We start from the raw sequence: 16546 nt of genomic DNA, 5'->3' as shown, positions 1-16546 counted from the left end.
TACTTAGCAGAGAGCAAACAGGCATTGACCACAAAAGACCACCACTCTTTATTTAACAACACTTAATTCAAGAGCAGTTTCTGAGTTCGTGAGGGGAAATGTTACCCGACTAGGTAGGTGCAAGACAGTCAATGGAGGACAAAGGGGAAGAGTTAGAGGTGCAGCCAGAGGGAGACGAGGAGCGGTCACCCAGGCTCCTGCACGCAGACGCTTTAAGATGGGGAGTGTGCGTGTGCAGGGGGCTATTCCCCTGCAGGAGAGGAGAGGGCTGTTCTCCTTTCCCAGCCTTGCCTTCTGGGGAGAAGCTGGGGTTGGGGTGGTTATGCTCTCCTTGGCCACTAAGGAGTTGGCCCTTGGACTTGAGCTCAAGAGGAATTCATGTGAGAAGCGTACATGTGAATACAACAGGAATGCACGGTGGAGTGGGGCTGGCTGTGTCTCAGAGCAGATGGGTGTCTTGGGTTTTAAAAATAACCTCCCACCCCCGACACAAAAATGTAACAATTGCCGTCTCTTGGAGGTCAGAAAGCACTAGAGACGATTTCTTATAAAAGTATTTTTTAATAAATTGATGTATTTCAATGTTAACATGATAGCCCAATGCTATTATCAAGGTAGCAAAAGTGAAGATTCCTGGTATTTTTTATATAAACACTATGAATGACAGTACATTTGCATTCAACTTCACAAGAAATTGTCTTCAGGTTCATGAAGGTTCTTTAACAGCTGTAACACCTTTCCAACATTGAAGATGTATGTGCATTGACTGAATAGACAACGGAAGTGTAGGAATGGAGTGCACTCTAAAACCACACCGAAGAGAAGGGGATACAGTGGCGGTATGGCCAGCTTACTGAACAAAACCCAAGTCTTTGAAACTTAGCCACTGAAAGAAAACACAGCATGTATCAAAATTACAGAGTAGCTTACAGAAACGGAGCCATAGGAAGACACACAGATTAGAACCCTGAAGCGGTGACCGTGTTTCTACCCGTTTTGTGATGGAAAGAAGCGATGGACGGAGCCCTGCAGCTCTCTGTAGTGTCCGCTCTCCGCACACACGGAATGCTCTCAGCTGGCTGGGACCAGAGTTCCCTGCGCTGCACAAATGCTGGTGAAGGTATCTGGCGCGACTGCTATGGGTCAGAGCTGGATTTCAGGCATCAAGTGGATGCTCTCTTTACAACCACAGCACCGCCTTCTACAATTCACAGGCCACACTTTCCAAAATTGATACCCCTTTCTTAGGGGTAAAAAAACAAAAACCAAGAGCTTTAAAACAAACAGTAGAAACCAGCCGCTTCTGCCCCTCTAACACTATATTACTGTCCAATCACCCCATGAGAAATATGCTTCACGTGGTTACAACTGCAAAGAGAATATGACTCCATCACATGTATCTTAATGACTGGATTTTTGATACAGGATTTTTCTTAACAGAGATCAGGTTGGAAGCAAGATTCCTTTCCTCCAAGGGCAAGGAACAGCAGGTTAAAGGCTGGTTAATTACATCCATTCTCAATTTTGAACTGTAGAGAAGGAACTGACTTAAATGAGATTTTCTAATTTCTTTATTTCTCAACCTCAAACAATCTCACATCCAGAATTTTATCTGATTGCTAGTATGGTAACTGGCCTTAGGCCATGACTTATTTCTACTAGGACCCTTTACACTCTTTTTAAAGCCCAAATGCTGCAGATCAAAGTAAATACAACAAAATAATAAAATCGTTTGTGTGCTGAGGTGCTGGATTCTGGATAAGCACAGATGGCATGTTCCGGGCTTTGCACCAACAAGTGTCTAATGAATGGCCACTCCTTTATGTGTGTCAGTAGCCCAGATTTAAGTCATGTATACTTCATTGCATTAGAAAAAAACTGTCATCTACCACATTATTAAAACAAAACAAAACCCCCAAGCAAACGGCATCAAACACTTTTCACTAACCTGGGTTTTGGTGATAAGATTCTTTGAGAGAACAAATTCACTGCTAAAATGTTAGTGTTTTATCCTAAATCTCATCTTTGAGACCTGAACCAAGTCAACTTTTCATAAAGATCACATGTTCCTTTCTTCTTTCTGTCACATCTCTTCAAACAAGTGCTCTGTTCCCCTCAAAAAACTGAGCATAATTTGTAAAGGCTTTCCTCTCCAGAAACAGAACAGTCAGAAGTATAAATTAGGTTAAGTGGCTTCATTTTCCTCAAGTCAATGCTTATAACACAAGGTTTATTTTCCCTATGAACAGGGTGTGCTTAATTTGATAAACTGAATCAAAATCAGCTTATGGAAAAGTTAAAAATGTAGTTTACTAAAAGATATGTATCTTTACAAAGAGAATAGCAAACAATGCAATCTAGAAGTTTAAATAAAAGTAGATGACTTTAAAATTAACAGTATGTGTAAAGCTGAAGTCACTGCCTTGGATAACTTATACACTGCATCCAATATTTTACGTAGGACATTCATTCTTAAGGCAGAAAAATTGAATTTGACATGTAATGACGTGGCTCTTACATCCAGGGGTCAAACTGGGAGTTGACTTGACCAAACAGATTCCTTGCTAACGAAGACTTACTTATCTGTGGTGACAATTTTGTCCTTCGAGTATGTTATGTAAGAGACATACATTTGAGGTAACAGAAAAGGGAGAATTCTAAGACACACAAACGTGATTTTTAAACAAGAGATCGATGAGACTAGGCTTTCTATTATGAGATGAAAATACTCTCATAACAGTCACAAACTCAACATACTCTTTCTATGGTACATGAAATGTCTGAAATATCAAAGAATTTCCTTTTTGGAGTGTATCACTTTAGACTAGTTTTCAAGGTCTAATATAAAAGGTAGCCTGAACAGTTAAAAGCAGTTGAATGTCAACTCATACTGCTACTCACAAGGCTACCACTTAGGATATTTCTACCCCATCAATAAAATCCTGTGCAGGGAGGATGTCAATAAGTATTAAAATAAAAATGAAGCCCCCCAACACATGTGCAAAAACCACTCGTCAGTTACTAGCAAGAATATATGAAAAACATCTTAATTACAGCCAGACGGACACAATAATGTACCACCTGTCTAGGTGGATGGACCACTGGGATGAACGCCCCAGTCCGACAGGGACCTCAGGAGACGTGCTCCCTGGAGTGGGAGGCGTGGAGTGCTGAGAGGAGCTGGGCCCCGAGATGGGCCATCCGTCCGGCACACCAAGGTCCCGAGCCCTCAGGGCTGTTTGTGCTCCTTCACCTCTCCGCATCCTGGTGACAAAACCCTAACAAAACAAACACAAACCTACACGACAATTCTTAAGCAGGTGACGGTGACTCTAATTGCGTGAGTACCTTTTTGTGTGCCTAGGATTTATGCCATAGCTCTGGCAATTGTCAGAAGAGTACAAAGATTACCTGCCTAATTTTTAAAGACGTGAAGATTTTCTTCTTTCACGGTGGCAGGAGTCCATGCAAGATTTGTAAACAGCGATACAAAATACTGTAAACATAACTTAACAGAGTTTGTATAAAACAGAAGAAGTAAATCCAAATTTACAAGTGGGTAAAAAAAACAGAGGGCAGCTTCATACAAAGTTCTCCCTCCAGTGCCAAGTGATTTGATTACAAATAGAATCCTGAGCTGAAAAACTGGGGTTTGGGGGAGAGCCATCTTTGCATATGAAATATCCAAAGGACGCTTACTGTTTTACTTTTCTCTGTGATATTCAGCTGCCAGAGACAGTTCTGATTGTGTGACTTTGGAGACATTTATAGCTTAGTGTGGCGCCCGGGCCTGGAGCCTGCTGCAGTGCTGGCCATGGCGGCGGACGCCACAGCGTCCTCGGCTTCCTCTAGTTCGTCCTGGAGCTCTTGGCTGACGCTGGACTGCAAGGCTGCGGGAGTGAGCCACTCCTTCGGGAGGCAACTCTGCAGAAAGGGGATACAGGAGCTGAAGTAGGCCAGTCGATTGATCCAGCGAGGAATCTCCTTCCCACAAAGAATCTAGAAGAGAAAGAGTGCTGTGTTAGGTGAGACGTTTAGGTGACCTGGTCCATTGCCAAGGAGCCGTGGAGGGCGGCGGCTGTTCAGAAAAGCCACCGCACATGAGCCTGTGGTGATGACGTCAGGCCTTCGATAACAGGCAGCGTCCTAACTTGGGAGCCTGGGGCCCCCCCGACTGTCAGCTCCACTCCCTCCTTTCTGAAGAACCTTGTCAAGCTGCTTTGAACAACACAGAAGACGACTTGTTAACAGGAGATATTAGAGGAAGAGAAGCTCCACGCAATTGGAGCAGTCAATCTTGGATAGTTTCCTATCTGTGAATTCTCCTTTTTCAGATTCTATTTCCCTCCAGTCTCTATCACTCCCTTTTTCCTGGTCAGCATTTCACCCCTTCGCTTTTGGCCTCGACCCACTTTTTCCAAGGAGCTCAGACTGGCCCAGAAAGAAGTGTCTCCCAGGGGAAGACCTGGCCCTGTGACTCAGGCCAGTACAAGGCATGGAAGCCTGGCTCAGCTTCAGAGCGAAGCCTCCACCAGGGAGAGCAGAGGTGGAAATGGGGGCCAATAGGGGCCCCTCCAGCCGGCGGTGTGCTGTCGCTCCGCCCACACCCTGTCCCTATCTTGTCCTTAGGCCTCCCTGGCCCCCTCCCCCACTTCCATAGAAAGAGCTGGGTCTTCTTAACACCAACTTTACTCTTTATTGGCCTCTTTCCCTTCTGCAGACAACACTGGGTTTAACTGACTCCATGCCCCACTGTCTCTGGCATTTTTGGCTCCGGTTATGTCAGAGACTATGATGATGGAATCCAGAAGTACCATCGTCTACCTTAGTTGATGACTTGGGAAAGTGATTTCAAAGTATCTTAAGTCCCCAAATTAGCTAATATGTAAATAAGCTGACACCTGTAATTACGCAATTACAGTACCCTCAAGATACAGCCTTAGGCATTAATGGTTACTGACCTTATATGACACTATTCCCACCTGTCTACTCTAAAAAACACAAACAAATATTACATTATATTTTACACTCAAGGCACATTTAGGGATATCTGCACAGCTGAAGGTTAACCCCAGAAGCGGGGACTAGGAATACGTAGGTTAATGGAACAGACACTGCCGACTCCTCAGCAAGCACTGCCTTCATTCTGCTTCCTCAGTCCTGCTTTCATTCAGGGATCCACCTTCTTCCACGTGCTTCATGGAAGCCGACTTCATGCCAACCCCTGGGGGTACAACCTGATTAGCCTAAAACAGGTTTGTAACCTGCAAGCCACCTGTTTTTGCAGATAAAAGTTTACTGGAACACAGCCTTGCCTACTCGTTTACTTACTGCCTGTGGTTCTTGGGCTACAATGGTAGAGGCAGAGTCTAGGCCATGAATGATCCACAGGCCACAATATTTACTATGTGGCCCTTTCAAAAAAGTGTGCTGATCCTCGGTGAAGTCAGGATCTTTTAAACATCGAGTCAAGATCCATTAGTAGGTCCTTCAGTATTTAAGTTGAATTTTAGAAATGAAATAGACTGTAGATAGCGTAATTTTGGTTATGTGTACATGTGAGCACATATTGGGTCATGATGTAAAATAAATTTCTTACTGTGGGCAGTGGTAAAAAAAAATATTTGGTTTATGTAGCAAAATTGTGTTTGCATTTAAACTTCAACCCAGTAATCCTTTTTTTTAAATTGGGGAATATCGGGGAACAGTGTGTTTCTCCAGGGCCCATCAGCTCCAAGTAGTTGCCTTCAATCTAGTTGTGCAGGGCACAGCTCAGCTCTAAGTCCTGTAGCCGTTTTCAATCTCTAGTTGCAGGGGCACAGCCCACATCCCGTGTGGGAATTCAACCAGCAACCTTGTTGAGAGCTCGCACTCTAACCAACTGAACCATCTGGCCGCCCCCTAGTAATCCCTCTTGTAGAAGTCTATCCCAAAGACACACTGGCAAAATATAAAAATGGACATGCACAGGCTTAGTCATTCATTACAACACTTTATATAACAGCAAAAGACTAGAAGTAACCCAATGTCACTAACAGGAAACTGTTTAAATGAATTTTGGTACATCCACAGGACTTCTCAGCTCTGAAAAGAAATGAGTATCTCTATACACGGCTCCAGAGTGAACTCCAGGATACAACATTAAGTGAAAAAAGCAAAGTGGAGAAAAGTGCATATAGGATGCTTCCAAAATGTAACGGTGGACAGGCACAGAATAAGTTACAGATATTTCCATTCCAAAAGGAACATGAAAGAAAGGAATCACTAATTCCAAGCAAATGTGAAATCTGACCAGGCAGCCTCCTTTAGGTGTCAAGGCCTGGGGTTAATCCTGTGGCCCTCAGTGGCCCTGCAGAATTTTCCTACCTGCAGAATTCTGGGAATCCAAGCGCTGCTTTCATTTTGTTCTGTCCCTTCCAGTTTAAACTGGCACTGTCTCTGCTAATGTAACATCCTCAAAAATGCTGTGAGTCTCCCATGTATGCCATGGGATTCACTCTTTGAGACAAGAGGTCCCTCCACAGATCTTTACTGTAAAGTCCACGTCTATTCCTGGTTTCTGCTGAGATGGCTGAGAGGACCCATGCATCACATGTTTAATCTCTTCAGCAGCCCCAAAAGGTTACCCCGTCACACCCTTGGCCTTCTCTCCACAGTATGCTCTTCTCATAGTAAAACCCCTAATTTTAGCGTCTGGATAGGCTGAGAAATTCCATGATCATCAAGTGCCCATTCCTTTTTCACTTAACAGTTCTTCCCTCAATTTATCTTTCTTCTGCGTTTTACTATGAGCAGCGAGACCAGGTCGGCACTTTGCTTAGAAATCTCTGGCGCTAAAACTGCAGGTTTTCTGCTCACAGTTCTGCTTCCCCCATAACTACAGAATAAAAATCAGCTAAGCTTTCTATCACTATGTAACAAAGATTCCCTTTCCTCCAGTTTTCAATCCCACGTTCCTCATTTCCTTCTGAGCTCTCACCAGCAGCACCTTTAATCTCTATTTCTGCTACTAAAGAGTCTGTTCAAGATGATGTAGGCTTTTTCAACCAAACTCCTCAACATTGCTCCAGCCTTTATCTGTCATCCAATTCCAAAGCCACTCCTACATTTTCAGGTATTGTTACAGCGGCACCCCATGTCTAGGAACCCACATCTGCTCCCTATGGCTGCTGGACAAATGAGCAGAAATTAAGTGGCTGAAGACAAGACAGTTTTTTCTCTTACAGTTCTAGAGGCCAAGGATAGAAGGGTAGAGGGGCATGGACATTGAGAAGCTAGATGTCTACGAACACATTTGGTTCATTTTAGATTTGACCTTGGAACTGCAGAAAGATTTTGTATAACACAAAATTAAACAGAAGCAACCTTGACCAACCAAAAAGAAAAAGGAAAAAAAAAAGGGATAAATGAAACAAAGGACCCCAACTATGTATTGAGTTGGTGGCATAACCACACAGAAAGAAGTTACTCCAATAAGTAAATTATTCCTCACTGGAGTAATTTCTACCACCAGCAATACTACTGGAAGCGTTGAAGGCTTTCTGCAGTTCTTATAGAGGCAACAGTCGTGTTTTGTTGGAGGTTAAGAAACACTGTATAGCCTAAATTTGAAGTAGAAATATCACTATGAACCTATAGAAGAGTTCTAGCTCTGTCTACAGGAAAAAAAAAAAATCTAGAAACTATCACCAGTTCAGAAGCAATGAGTGACCCTAATGCTCAGATCAAGGCTTCTAAGAACAGCTGACCCTTCAACAACGTGCCTCTGAACAGCACTGCTGCTGACACACGGCTACACGGGACGTCCACACCCGAACCCCACGTTGTCCGAGTGTCTACTATGTTTATTATCAGAAGGAAACAGTTCCGAGGTAGGAAACAGAGATGAGCCTGGAATAGTTTGTCATACCAAACACCAAAAAGGCTGTCAAAAATTATTAGGGGAATATCAAGACTCAGGAGACAGCTTGAAAAGCCCCCCATTGGTCAAAGATGGGACAAGAACAGTAACTGCACTGAACTAAAACATATTAAATATTTTAAATCTGGGGAGGAGGGGAAATCCATAATGATACTAAAAAAAAAAAAAAAAAAAAAAGTTACCTTTGAAGATGCCAGAGAACTGTCAGGGATTCCTAAGACCACCTCCAGGTTAGATAATTTGCTGAGGACTCACAGGTCTTAGCATATAGTTGTATTCACAGCTATGATTTATTACAGTGAAAGGATACAGAACAAAACTAGCAAGGGAAAAGGCATAGCCCCAAAGAAACCAGGCACCAGCTTTCAAGGGTCCTCTCCCGGTGGAGTCACATAGGATACACTTAATTACCCCAGTAAGAAGTTGTGACAACACATGGGAAATGTCTCCTGGGGAAGCTCCTGAAAGACCCAGCAGCCGAGGTTTTCATTTGGGCCTGGTTCCTTAGGCGGCCTCTCAGTATGTACCAAAACTTTGTATTCCAAGAACCAAAGCAGGTGTTTAGCATAAATCACAGTGTACAAACAGGTCAGGCGCAGGGAGCCACTCTTACTAACTTTGGGAATGGTGGGAACCCTCCTGAAATCCAGATTCCCAGATGCCAGCCATGGGCCAACCTTGCAAGCAGGCCTTTCTGACGACGGCAGTCTGAGGTCTGCTGTGTTAACCCTTTTCGGCACAGCCAGGAACCAATTCATTTTTTGAAGACTATTAAGCAAAGGGAAAGAATCAAGCATCTACCTTGCCTTTCCTATGTGGACTATGCGTCAGGGTAACAAGGCTTATGACCTTTATTTAGATCTTGATTCAAACAAACTCTTAAAAAATTATGACAACAGGGAAATTTCAACATTGTATATTTGGATAATATTAAGGAATGAATGTTAATTTGTTTAGGTTGGTAACATACTGTGGTTATGTTAAAAAGAATCCTTATCTTTAGAGCTACAAAGTAAAATATTTACAATTGAAATGAAATAATACTTGGGATTTGTTTAAAAGTAATCTAGGGATGAGAGCAGTATTTTCAAGTGGATGCTTATGGATGAAACAAGATTAGCCACGAAGTGATATACAGCCTCATTATCGCTCTATTTTTAAGTGTCTTGAATTTTCCACTTAAAATATTGATTTACAAAAGGCATTTAGACCAGTGGCATTTAGTCATGGTAATGCTATTCCTCTTGCTAGTAACTGGTTTAGAGATGGGCATTTGACCCAGTTCTGGCCATAAAACATGGCCTGCTTTTGAAAAGGGCAGGAGGTTCCAGAAGAATGTCTCACTGTTTGTTCCTAAGGGAACTAAAGGGAGAGACAGAGTTTTCTTCTTCCTTTGGATGTTGTTGCATCTGGATATGGTGCCTAAAATTGCTGCAGCTACCTGCAGACCATAAAAGGAGGTCCCCTGAGGGCAGAGCCAGCATCCTAAGGATGGCAGCTCAGAGACACGAGAAGACCTTAGGCTGCCAATGACGTGCACTGTTGAGACAGGGACCCTACTGACGGGCTGGCCTCCTTCTGGACTTCCAGTTTTGTGGGAGAACACGCTTCCTCATTGTTTAAGCCAGTCTGAGTCAGACTTGAACAAATCGAACCTGAGAGTAGCGGCTGGCAAACTATCGGTAAAGGGCCAAACGGTAAATATTTTAGGCTTTGTGGGCATCCGGTCTCTGTTCCAACTACTGACCCTGCTGCTGTAGCCTGAAAGCTGTCAAGATGACAGGTAAACACATGAGCATGGCTGTGTTCCCGTCCAACTTTATGGATACTAAAATCTGAATTTTATATAATTTGTACACTACACGTCACTATATATACTTTTGATTTTTTTAACCATTTAAGAATGTAAAAACCATCACAGCTTGCAGGCTGTACACACAGGTGGCAGGCTGATGTTTGCGTGCAGACTGTAGTGGTTTGCTAGTCCCAGCTGCATGGAAAGCATCTGGTAACTGATGTTAAATGACGATGTTAAACTGGTAACTATGACGCTAAATGATGGTAATTCTTCAAATTTTTGGAACCATGCTGAACAGAGGACATATATCAACCATCAATTATAATTAGCTATGATCTGGTCTATCTGAAACTGGAAGTATTACATCTCCAAACTACGCCCTCAAAGATGTAGACGCACATTACACTTATTAATGCTTTTAGTGTCTACCATTCACTGTTTGTCTTGATTATATGGGGTTTACTAAAACAGCTCCTGACATCCCTCGCTATCCAGAGTGCTCGTCGCAGCTCTGTCACTGACAAACTGGTTAAGTGACTTAAGCACCGAGTCTCAGTTTCTTTAACAATTCAGCACTGATATGGGAGAGCATGATAACTGTGACCTCTAAAGATGGCCCCAGGGACATCCACAACTGCTCTGTGGGCTCCAAGTGTAACGTGGCCTCAGGGTTAGACCAGGGTTGAAGTGCTGTTGTAGATGCTCAAGAAAGCTATTCACTTATTTGGGAGAGAGAGTAGTCAGAGGCAGAGGAAGTCATGATAAAGCATAACAAGCACTGGACCAGGGAGTCAGGCTCTAATCTGAGTTATCCACAACAATCTTTGATAAGTCGCGTCTCGAATCAGGGCCCGTTTCCTGTCTGTAAAACGAGGAGACTGGATTAGATGCTGTCTAATGTCTCTGCCAGTTTTAACATTCTATGGATCTCTGAATGCATTCCCTACAGATGTAATGCCTAGGTTTAGGAAAGCTCTGAACCACCTTCCCTTGCCCCTGAAAATCAGCCAGGTCACCCCTATAGTATCAACGCTCTCATAAGACTGGTGGTGCTTCTCCGACTTTCATATTCATATGAAGCACTGGGGACCATGTTAAAACGAAGATTCTGGTTGAGTATGTCTGTGGTGGGGCAGAGATGATGCATCTCAAACTCCAACGTGAGGCTGATGCCGCTGGTCCCCAGAACACACGCTGGGAAGCTATAGTCCTGTTTGAAAGCTGTACTGTGGAAGCCATGAGGAAAGTGAAAGGGCCAGGGAGGAAAGCATCCTGCAGAGGCCACACAAACAGCAGCTCACTTTTTCCTTTCCACCTTCATAATTTCAGCATTGGTGTAGCCGCCGCAACCAGCTGCTACGAGTCAGAAAGCTGGGAAGCTGGTTCAAGCGCTATTCAATCCTCTAGACCTTATGTGATCATCTTTTGCTTTCTTCCTTTCGTTTTCTTTTTGGAAGGTCCCGTCATTTTGTTTTCTGCTTAGGATTCAAGAATCAGGAAGGCAAATAAATGACTGTGTGATAAGTTGGCAGAATAAAATTTCAAGACAGGAGAAGTGAATTATTAATAAGTAAGAGTCAGGGACAAAAACCTGAAGTTGGCAACTAAAATTTAGGAAAAAATATATTTTAGTGGTTAAGGAGCAGAAGTCTCTTAGGCATTCATTTCTTTAACGTAAAAGTTTCAGGGTATAAATGATTTAGAATAAGAAGAGAAAATTATCTGTAATCATTCTCTACCCACTGCAACGTCGTGAATATAAATATAAATATAATTACAAATTAAAGTTGCGCTGACTCCAAAATCACTGACATTAGAAAGGTCATTCAGGCAAGAGAAACAAACATAATAATATCTGATTTTATAAAACATGAAGAAAAGAAGAATCAGGAAAAAAAATGAATCGATTAAATATAGAGGGAAAGCAAGTATACTAGGAACTGTTACTTATTTGAAGAACTTCTAGTTAGGATAAAATTTAATTTACCTCTGATAAAGCTGAAGAAAAGTGATTGCAGTTTTTGTGCATCAAATGGTAGGCGTTGCCTTTGTATTCTTTTCCCAGTTCTTCTACGATTTTTTCTATATCATCTTCTAAGAAATCAGTGCTCCCTAAAACAACAGCTTCTCTTAAAGAACAAAAAGAAAAAAAAAGGAAGAGAAAAACATAGCCGTGTGAGTTTTAGGTATTTATAAAAAGTGTGTTTAAAAGTTTGCTTATTTCCAGGAATACATGATTGATGTAACAAAGCAGGGTTAACGTAGTAAGACTAAAGGTAAATGAGATACTAAAAAAATTTCAATTATTTCAGTTTCTATTTTTCTGCAATAAACTCTTAAGTACAATACTTCTGAATAATACAAATGCAAAATAAGTCATTTTCTTTATAAAACAAAGTCATTATATTAAAAAGGTAATATCAGAGTTATTTTTACAACTATTGAGTAAGTACTTCTACTATTAGAGAACCAGATCCAAACTGCAAATATTCCTGCTTAAGTACACCTGCCATCAAATGGCTGGCCATATTCTCTTGTAGAAATAATCTTTTAAGTTATCTGCCACTGTGCTGCAGTGAGATGAATGTCAAAAGACTAAATTTTTTAAAAAGCATTTTAACCCCCCCCCAAACCTCCCCCCCCAAATACTACCCTGTAAATGCAATAAACACTCTTCAATAGAAGGTAGAATTTTTGTCCGATATAGGTAAGGCGTCCTAGAAAGCGGAAAATACTTAGAAAACCCTTTCTCTAGTCGTCTTGCCAAAAGGGAGACCTAAGGACTCGATCAGGGTGGTCTTTCTAGCGCTCTTGCAGGTACGTGTTCCTATTCGGTGACAGGCTAAGAGAACCATGAATACAGTAATGATAAACGTGTGGCCCTATCCTGAATCTCAGTGTTATAACCTCATTTCACTACTTTACTTTCACTTGGCAAGTTAACTATTATAGGCCCAGACGTTTCTTGACAGCTTCTTGAAACGACATGGTTCTAAACATGGCTTTCGATACAAGCCTTAATTAAGGAATGGAACTCTGATTATTAACGTTCATATTTCCGGTGCTGTTTACTGCTCATAAGGCTCCAAGTACACTCGTGTCTGTACATTTTAGGTTTATTAGCACACGTAATACATGCACCTCAACATCAGTTTCCTGGCTAATCAACTGTTTAATTATCTGGAATTAATAAACAAGTGTACTTTCATTGGGAAAATGAAGAAATTTTTAAGTGTTAGGTAGGTCACAATAAAGCTTTCCTCCACCTCCCCCAAATAGGAGGTTGAGGGGAACCAATCATTAGATATGAATGTTTTCTAAAGCAGAACCTGAGTTATACAAAAGTAAAACATTTTTAAAGTACACAGAATAACTTATAGAGGTCCCTCTATAAAACCAATAGACTAGGATCTTTCAAGCACTTTATTTGGCCTCTTCTCAGCCTCACACAACCACTGATTTTAAAATAAAATGTCAGCAACTAAAACCATGTTAAAGAAACATTTTAACTTCCTAGATTTTAATCTACCGAATGAATTCTATTTGCCTGAAAACAAGCTTTGGCACCTAAAACAGTGTAATAAAAATTATCCTCCCTACTTACTTAAATTTAAATGTTTCTCCTAGTTCAGAAGCATTTCCTGGGGAAATTTCAAATATTCCAGAAAAGGGATAAGGATGGCCACCATAAGCAAATTCTGAAAAGAGAAAACTCATGATTTTTAGTATTTATCACACAAAATTTAACCAGAATGCTGAATTAGCTTTAATGAATGATGAGGATAATAATGATACTAAATATTTTTCAGTTTATTTATGCTTTCACAAACATCTCACTTAGCTGTTATTCGTAGAGAACAGTTGACACAAAAGACCTGAAACTCTAATCATGAAAGACACTCAAAGGTAATGCTGACTTTGTTTTTCTTGGCAAGACAGTGACACTCAAAGATGAATACAGCCTCTCTGCCTACCTATCATGTCAAACTAAGTAGGTGGTCAGTTCAGCCTTTTGCCACTTTCTAAATTAAAGTGATCAAATTTCAAACTTGTACTTTACTGGAAAAACTGTCTAATAACAATGAGTTTCCATGGTACCTGGCTGAAGAGTCTTGGTTTACATTTGAATAAGAGTGAAACATTAGCAAACCTGAAAAAATGAATTCAATTCCTCTCATTCAAGAAAAAATAAACTGCCAAATGAATACACACACCCACTCACACACACTCTCCACAGCAAATCTTTTAGCTAAAAGGGAACTATTTATACTATAATGAATGTGTATCCAGGCTCATCAGAACAAAAATGGAGAATGGTTTCAAATCCATAAGGAACTAAAATTTCTGGCTACAATTCTGATATGAGATACTTAAATATTTAAGTGGCAAATCACAGTGGGTTTATTTAAAGCATTCCAAACAAATATTTAAATGAATCTCATCGCTTAAAACTCATTAAATATAATCTTAAAAGGTCTTAGAAAAAAGTATGGGAAAGAACAAAGCAGATACTAAATTTACTTTTGATTCAGACTTTTCAGAAAAAAGCAATGATATCGGTAACAAATAAAATGTTTAATGTTCAATTCTGAAACAATTTTTTAATAATAGAATTTTATAAACCATTGTAGATAATCAGGTTGAAAATAGATTGCATTTGGATTTTAACTTTCTCAATCACAGTAAGGAAAGTCACAGAGCCATTTAGTCTTCTATTCAAGAAGCAATTATTCACTTTCAGGAATATATTCCCGCTAGCTTTGCTAAACTTACGTGGCTATATTGCGAACCACGTTTCTAATTATTCCTAAATCATTTTATGAAGGGGAGCAATGATTAGGCAGATATAAGAGCAATGGGCTAGTACATAAGATCATTTGGGTTTAAGTCTTCCTTCTGTTCATTACTAGCAGTATGAGTTTCAGCATTTTTGAGCTTCAGTTTTTTTCATTGAAAAATGGAGAAAATGCCACATGCCCTTATTTACCTCACAGCAGCATGGGACATGGTTCAGAACTTCATGGCACTTTAAACACTGTAACACACCATACAAATTCAGTTAAAAAGGAAGAGACACACTACTTTGGCAAAAGCCAACTCGAACAAGGAAGCAAAGCCCCAGACCACAGACCCACTGTAGCAATGCTCTAACTCCTGAAACGTTCAGCAGGAGCCAGTGGCTTTTCGGGGATTATTAGGTAGATGCAGCCTTTCAAGTAAAACTAAAGAGCAGATCTTTACAGCCAACATTTAATATGCTATTGATGTGCAATATAAAAAAGGGACAGTAAACACAACATACTGACACACTTAGGAAATGAGCCTTTTCGTTGTATGTAGTAGAGAAAGCTGGTGTGCAGTCTTCAGGGAACTGAGGGAACGGCAGTCCCACATTCTAAGAGGTCACAAAGACTGCCTAGCGGAAGTGAATAAAAGCGTTTCTGCTACAGGGTGAGTTTATGATTCAAACTAATGTATTATTACAACCCTGGTGAGACCAGCGTGTGCGCTGTTTGATGCAGAACATTATGCTTCCGACCTGAGCAGGAGTAAGTTATCTGGCACCAAAGGGTGGGAACAGAACAAAGGAAAAGGCTGCTGAACACAGAGCTGTGAGGTTTGAGTGGCTCCTGTCATGTTTATCATAATAAAAGGTAATGAAGAATAAAACGGGCTGAGTTAGTACAAAGGCCATCATTCTTGAGCAAAAAGCTAGATATAATCAAGGGCAGGATTTGCTCAGTGATATTTTAAAACTTCAAAACTATACACTCGTATGTCTACAAAAATGAATTACTGAAATTCCCTCAGGAAATTGGCATTTCAAGTTTGACACTCTCTAGAACCAGCCCATTTCCAACCAAAATGATTGTTTTTTTATCATACTATTTTTCAAAGTGCAAGGTTTCTTAGGAACTCCAATATATATTACAGCAAAACTGTCATGGTATAACAATCTCAAAAGGGAAATATTTTTAGAGACATAGTATTTAGAATAAAAGATACTAAATGAACGTACATTCATGTGCTTTGGTATTTTCTCCCCCAATACATTTAATTTTGGGCATTTTCCCAAATATGGTATAAACAAATATGGGGAGATGTTCTTCTACTTTCTGCAATAACACAGGGAAGCAGTTTAAAAAAACAAAAACAAAAAGGAAGAGCTGCAGTTATGATTTTTCAACTCCTTTAAAGGAACACAAGTCTTCAGAAAGTATAAACTGAGTACACATACCTCTGCCATACACTTCAATTCCCGAATGAAAAACTCCAATCCCAATGGATGAGGTGTACTCGTTCATCCAGTACTAAGGAAACAAGGAAAGATTGAGAATAGCTGTTCATTCACAACTCAACTCCACATCACAGGAAGCTACCTCAGCGGCCTTTCTAATCCCACTTCTTGGTATATTTCCTTACACCTCTAAAGTTCCCATGATAAGGACCCATTTGGTGCCGTCTCTGTGCTTTTGCTTGTGCCCTGTCCCATGTGGAATGTCTTCCTGGGTCAAAATGAATGTCTCAGTTTGCGTACAAACTCATTATCTAAGGCCTAGAGCATAAGCCACGAAATCTAAACCTGGTCACGTTGGGGAAAAAATGGATATAAAAACTCTCCTGTTAGTGACTTTAAAAAAAATCACGTAACATCTGCTTTCATATTTATTTTTCTTCTATCTTAAGCTTTCCCTTCCATTCTCTGGTGAGCTCCCTGAACACAGAGATATTTTATTCTTTTTCAAAAATGTTTTTTAAAAAGACATATACTTGTATATCACATATATGGCATATGTGTCCTGATTGAGCTTAAAGTATGATAATGT

The 16546-nt window shown here is 40.7% G+C and overlaps 1 protein-coding gene across 2 annotated transcripts in view; it reads right to left on the bottom strand.

Annotated features, from left to right (window-relative positions):
• Positions 1 to 541: 541 nt before the first annotated feature.
• The window catches only part of DESI2 (desumoylating isopeptidase 2), a 41151-nt gene continuing 25146 nt past the window's right edge, over positions 542 to 16546 (bottom strand). Inside the window, exons 2-5 of one of the 2 annotated variants that reach the window (XM_019730864.2) lie at positions 15958 to 16030; positions 13324 to 13417; positions 11707 to 11848; positions 542 to 3999 (exon numbers count right to left, since the gene is read on the bottom strand). In XM_019730864.2, coding sequence (XP_019586423.1) covers positions 3766 to 3999; positions 11707 to 11848; positions 13324 to 13417; positions 15958 to 16030 — 543 coding nt within the window. In that variant the 3' untranslated portion in view covers positions 542 to 3765. The remainder of the gene's footprint in view (positions 4000 to 11706; positions 11849 to 13323; positions 13418 to 15957; positions 16031 to 16546) is intronic. The other variant, XM_074316849.1, reaches the window with a different exon arrangement.

The sequence above is a fragment of the Rhinolophus sinicus genome, linkage group LG12 (genome assembly GCF_036562045.2).
Source record: "Rhinolophus sinicus isolate RSC01 linkage group LG12, ASM3656204v1, whole genome shotgun sequence".
In the NCBI taxonomy this organism is placed as follows: Eukaryota; Metazoa; Chordata; class Mammalia; order Chiroptera; family Rhinolophidae; genus Rhinolophus; species Rhinolophus sinicus.
The sequence above is the reverse complement of the archived record's forward strand: the minus strand, read 5'-3'. Positions and strand labels throughout refer to the sequence as shown.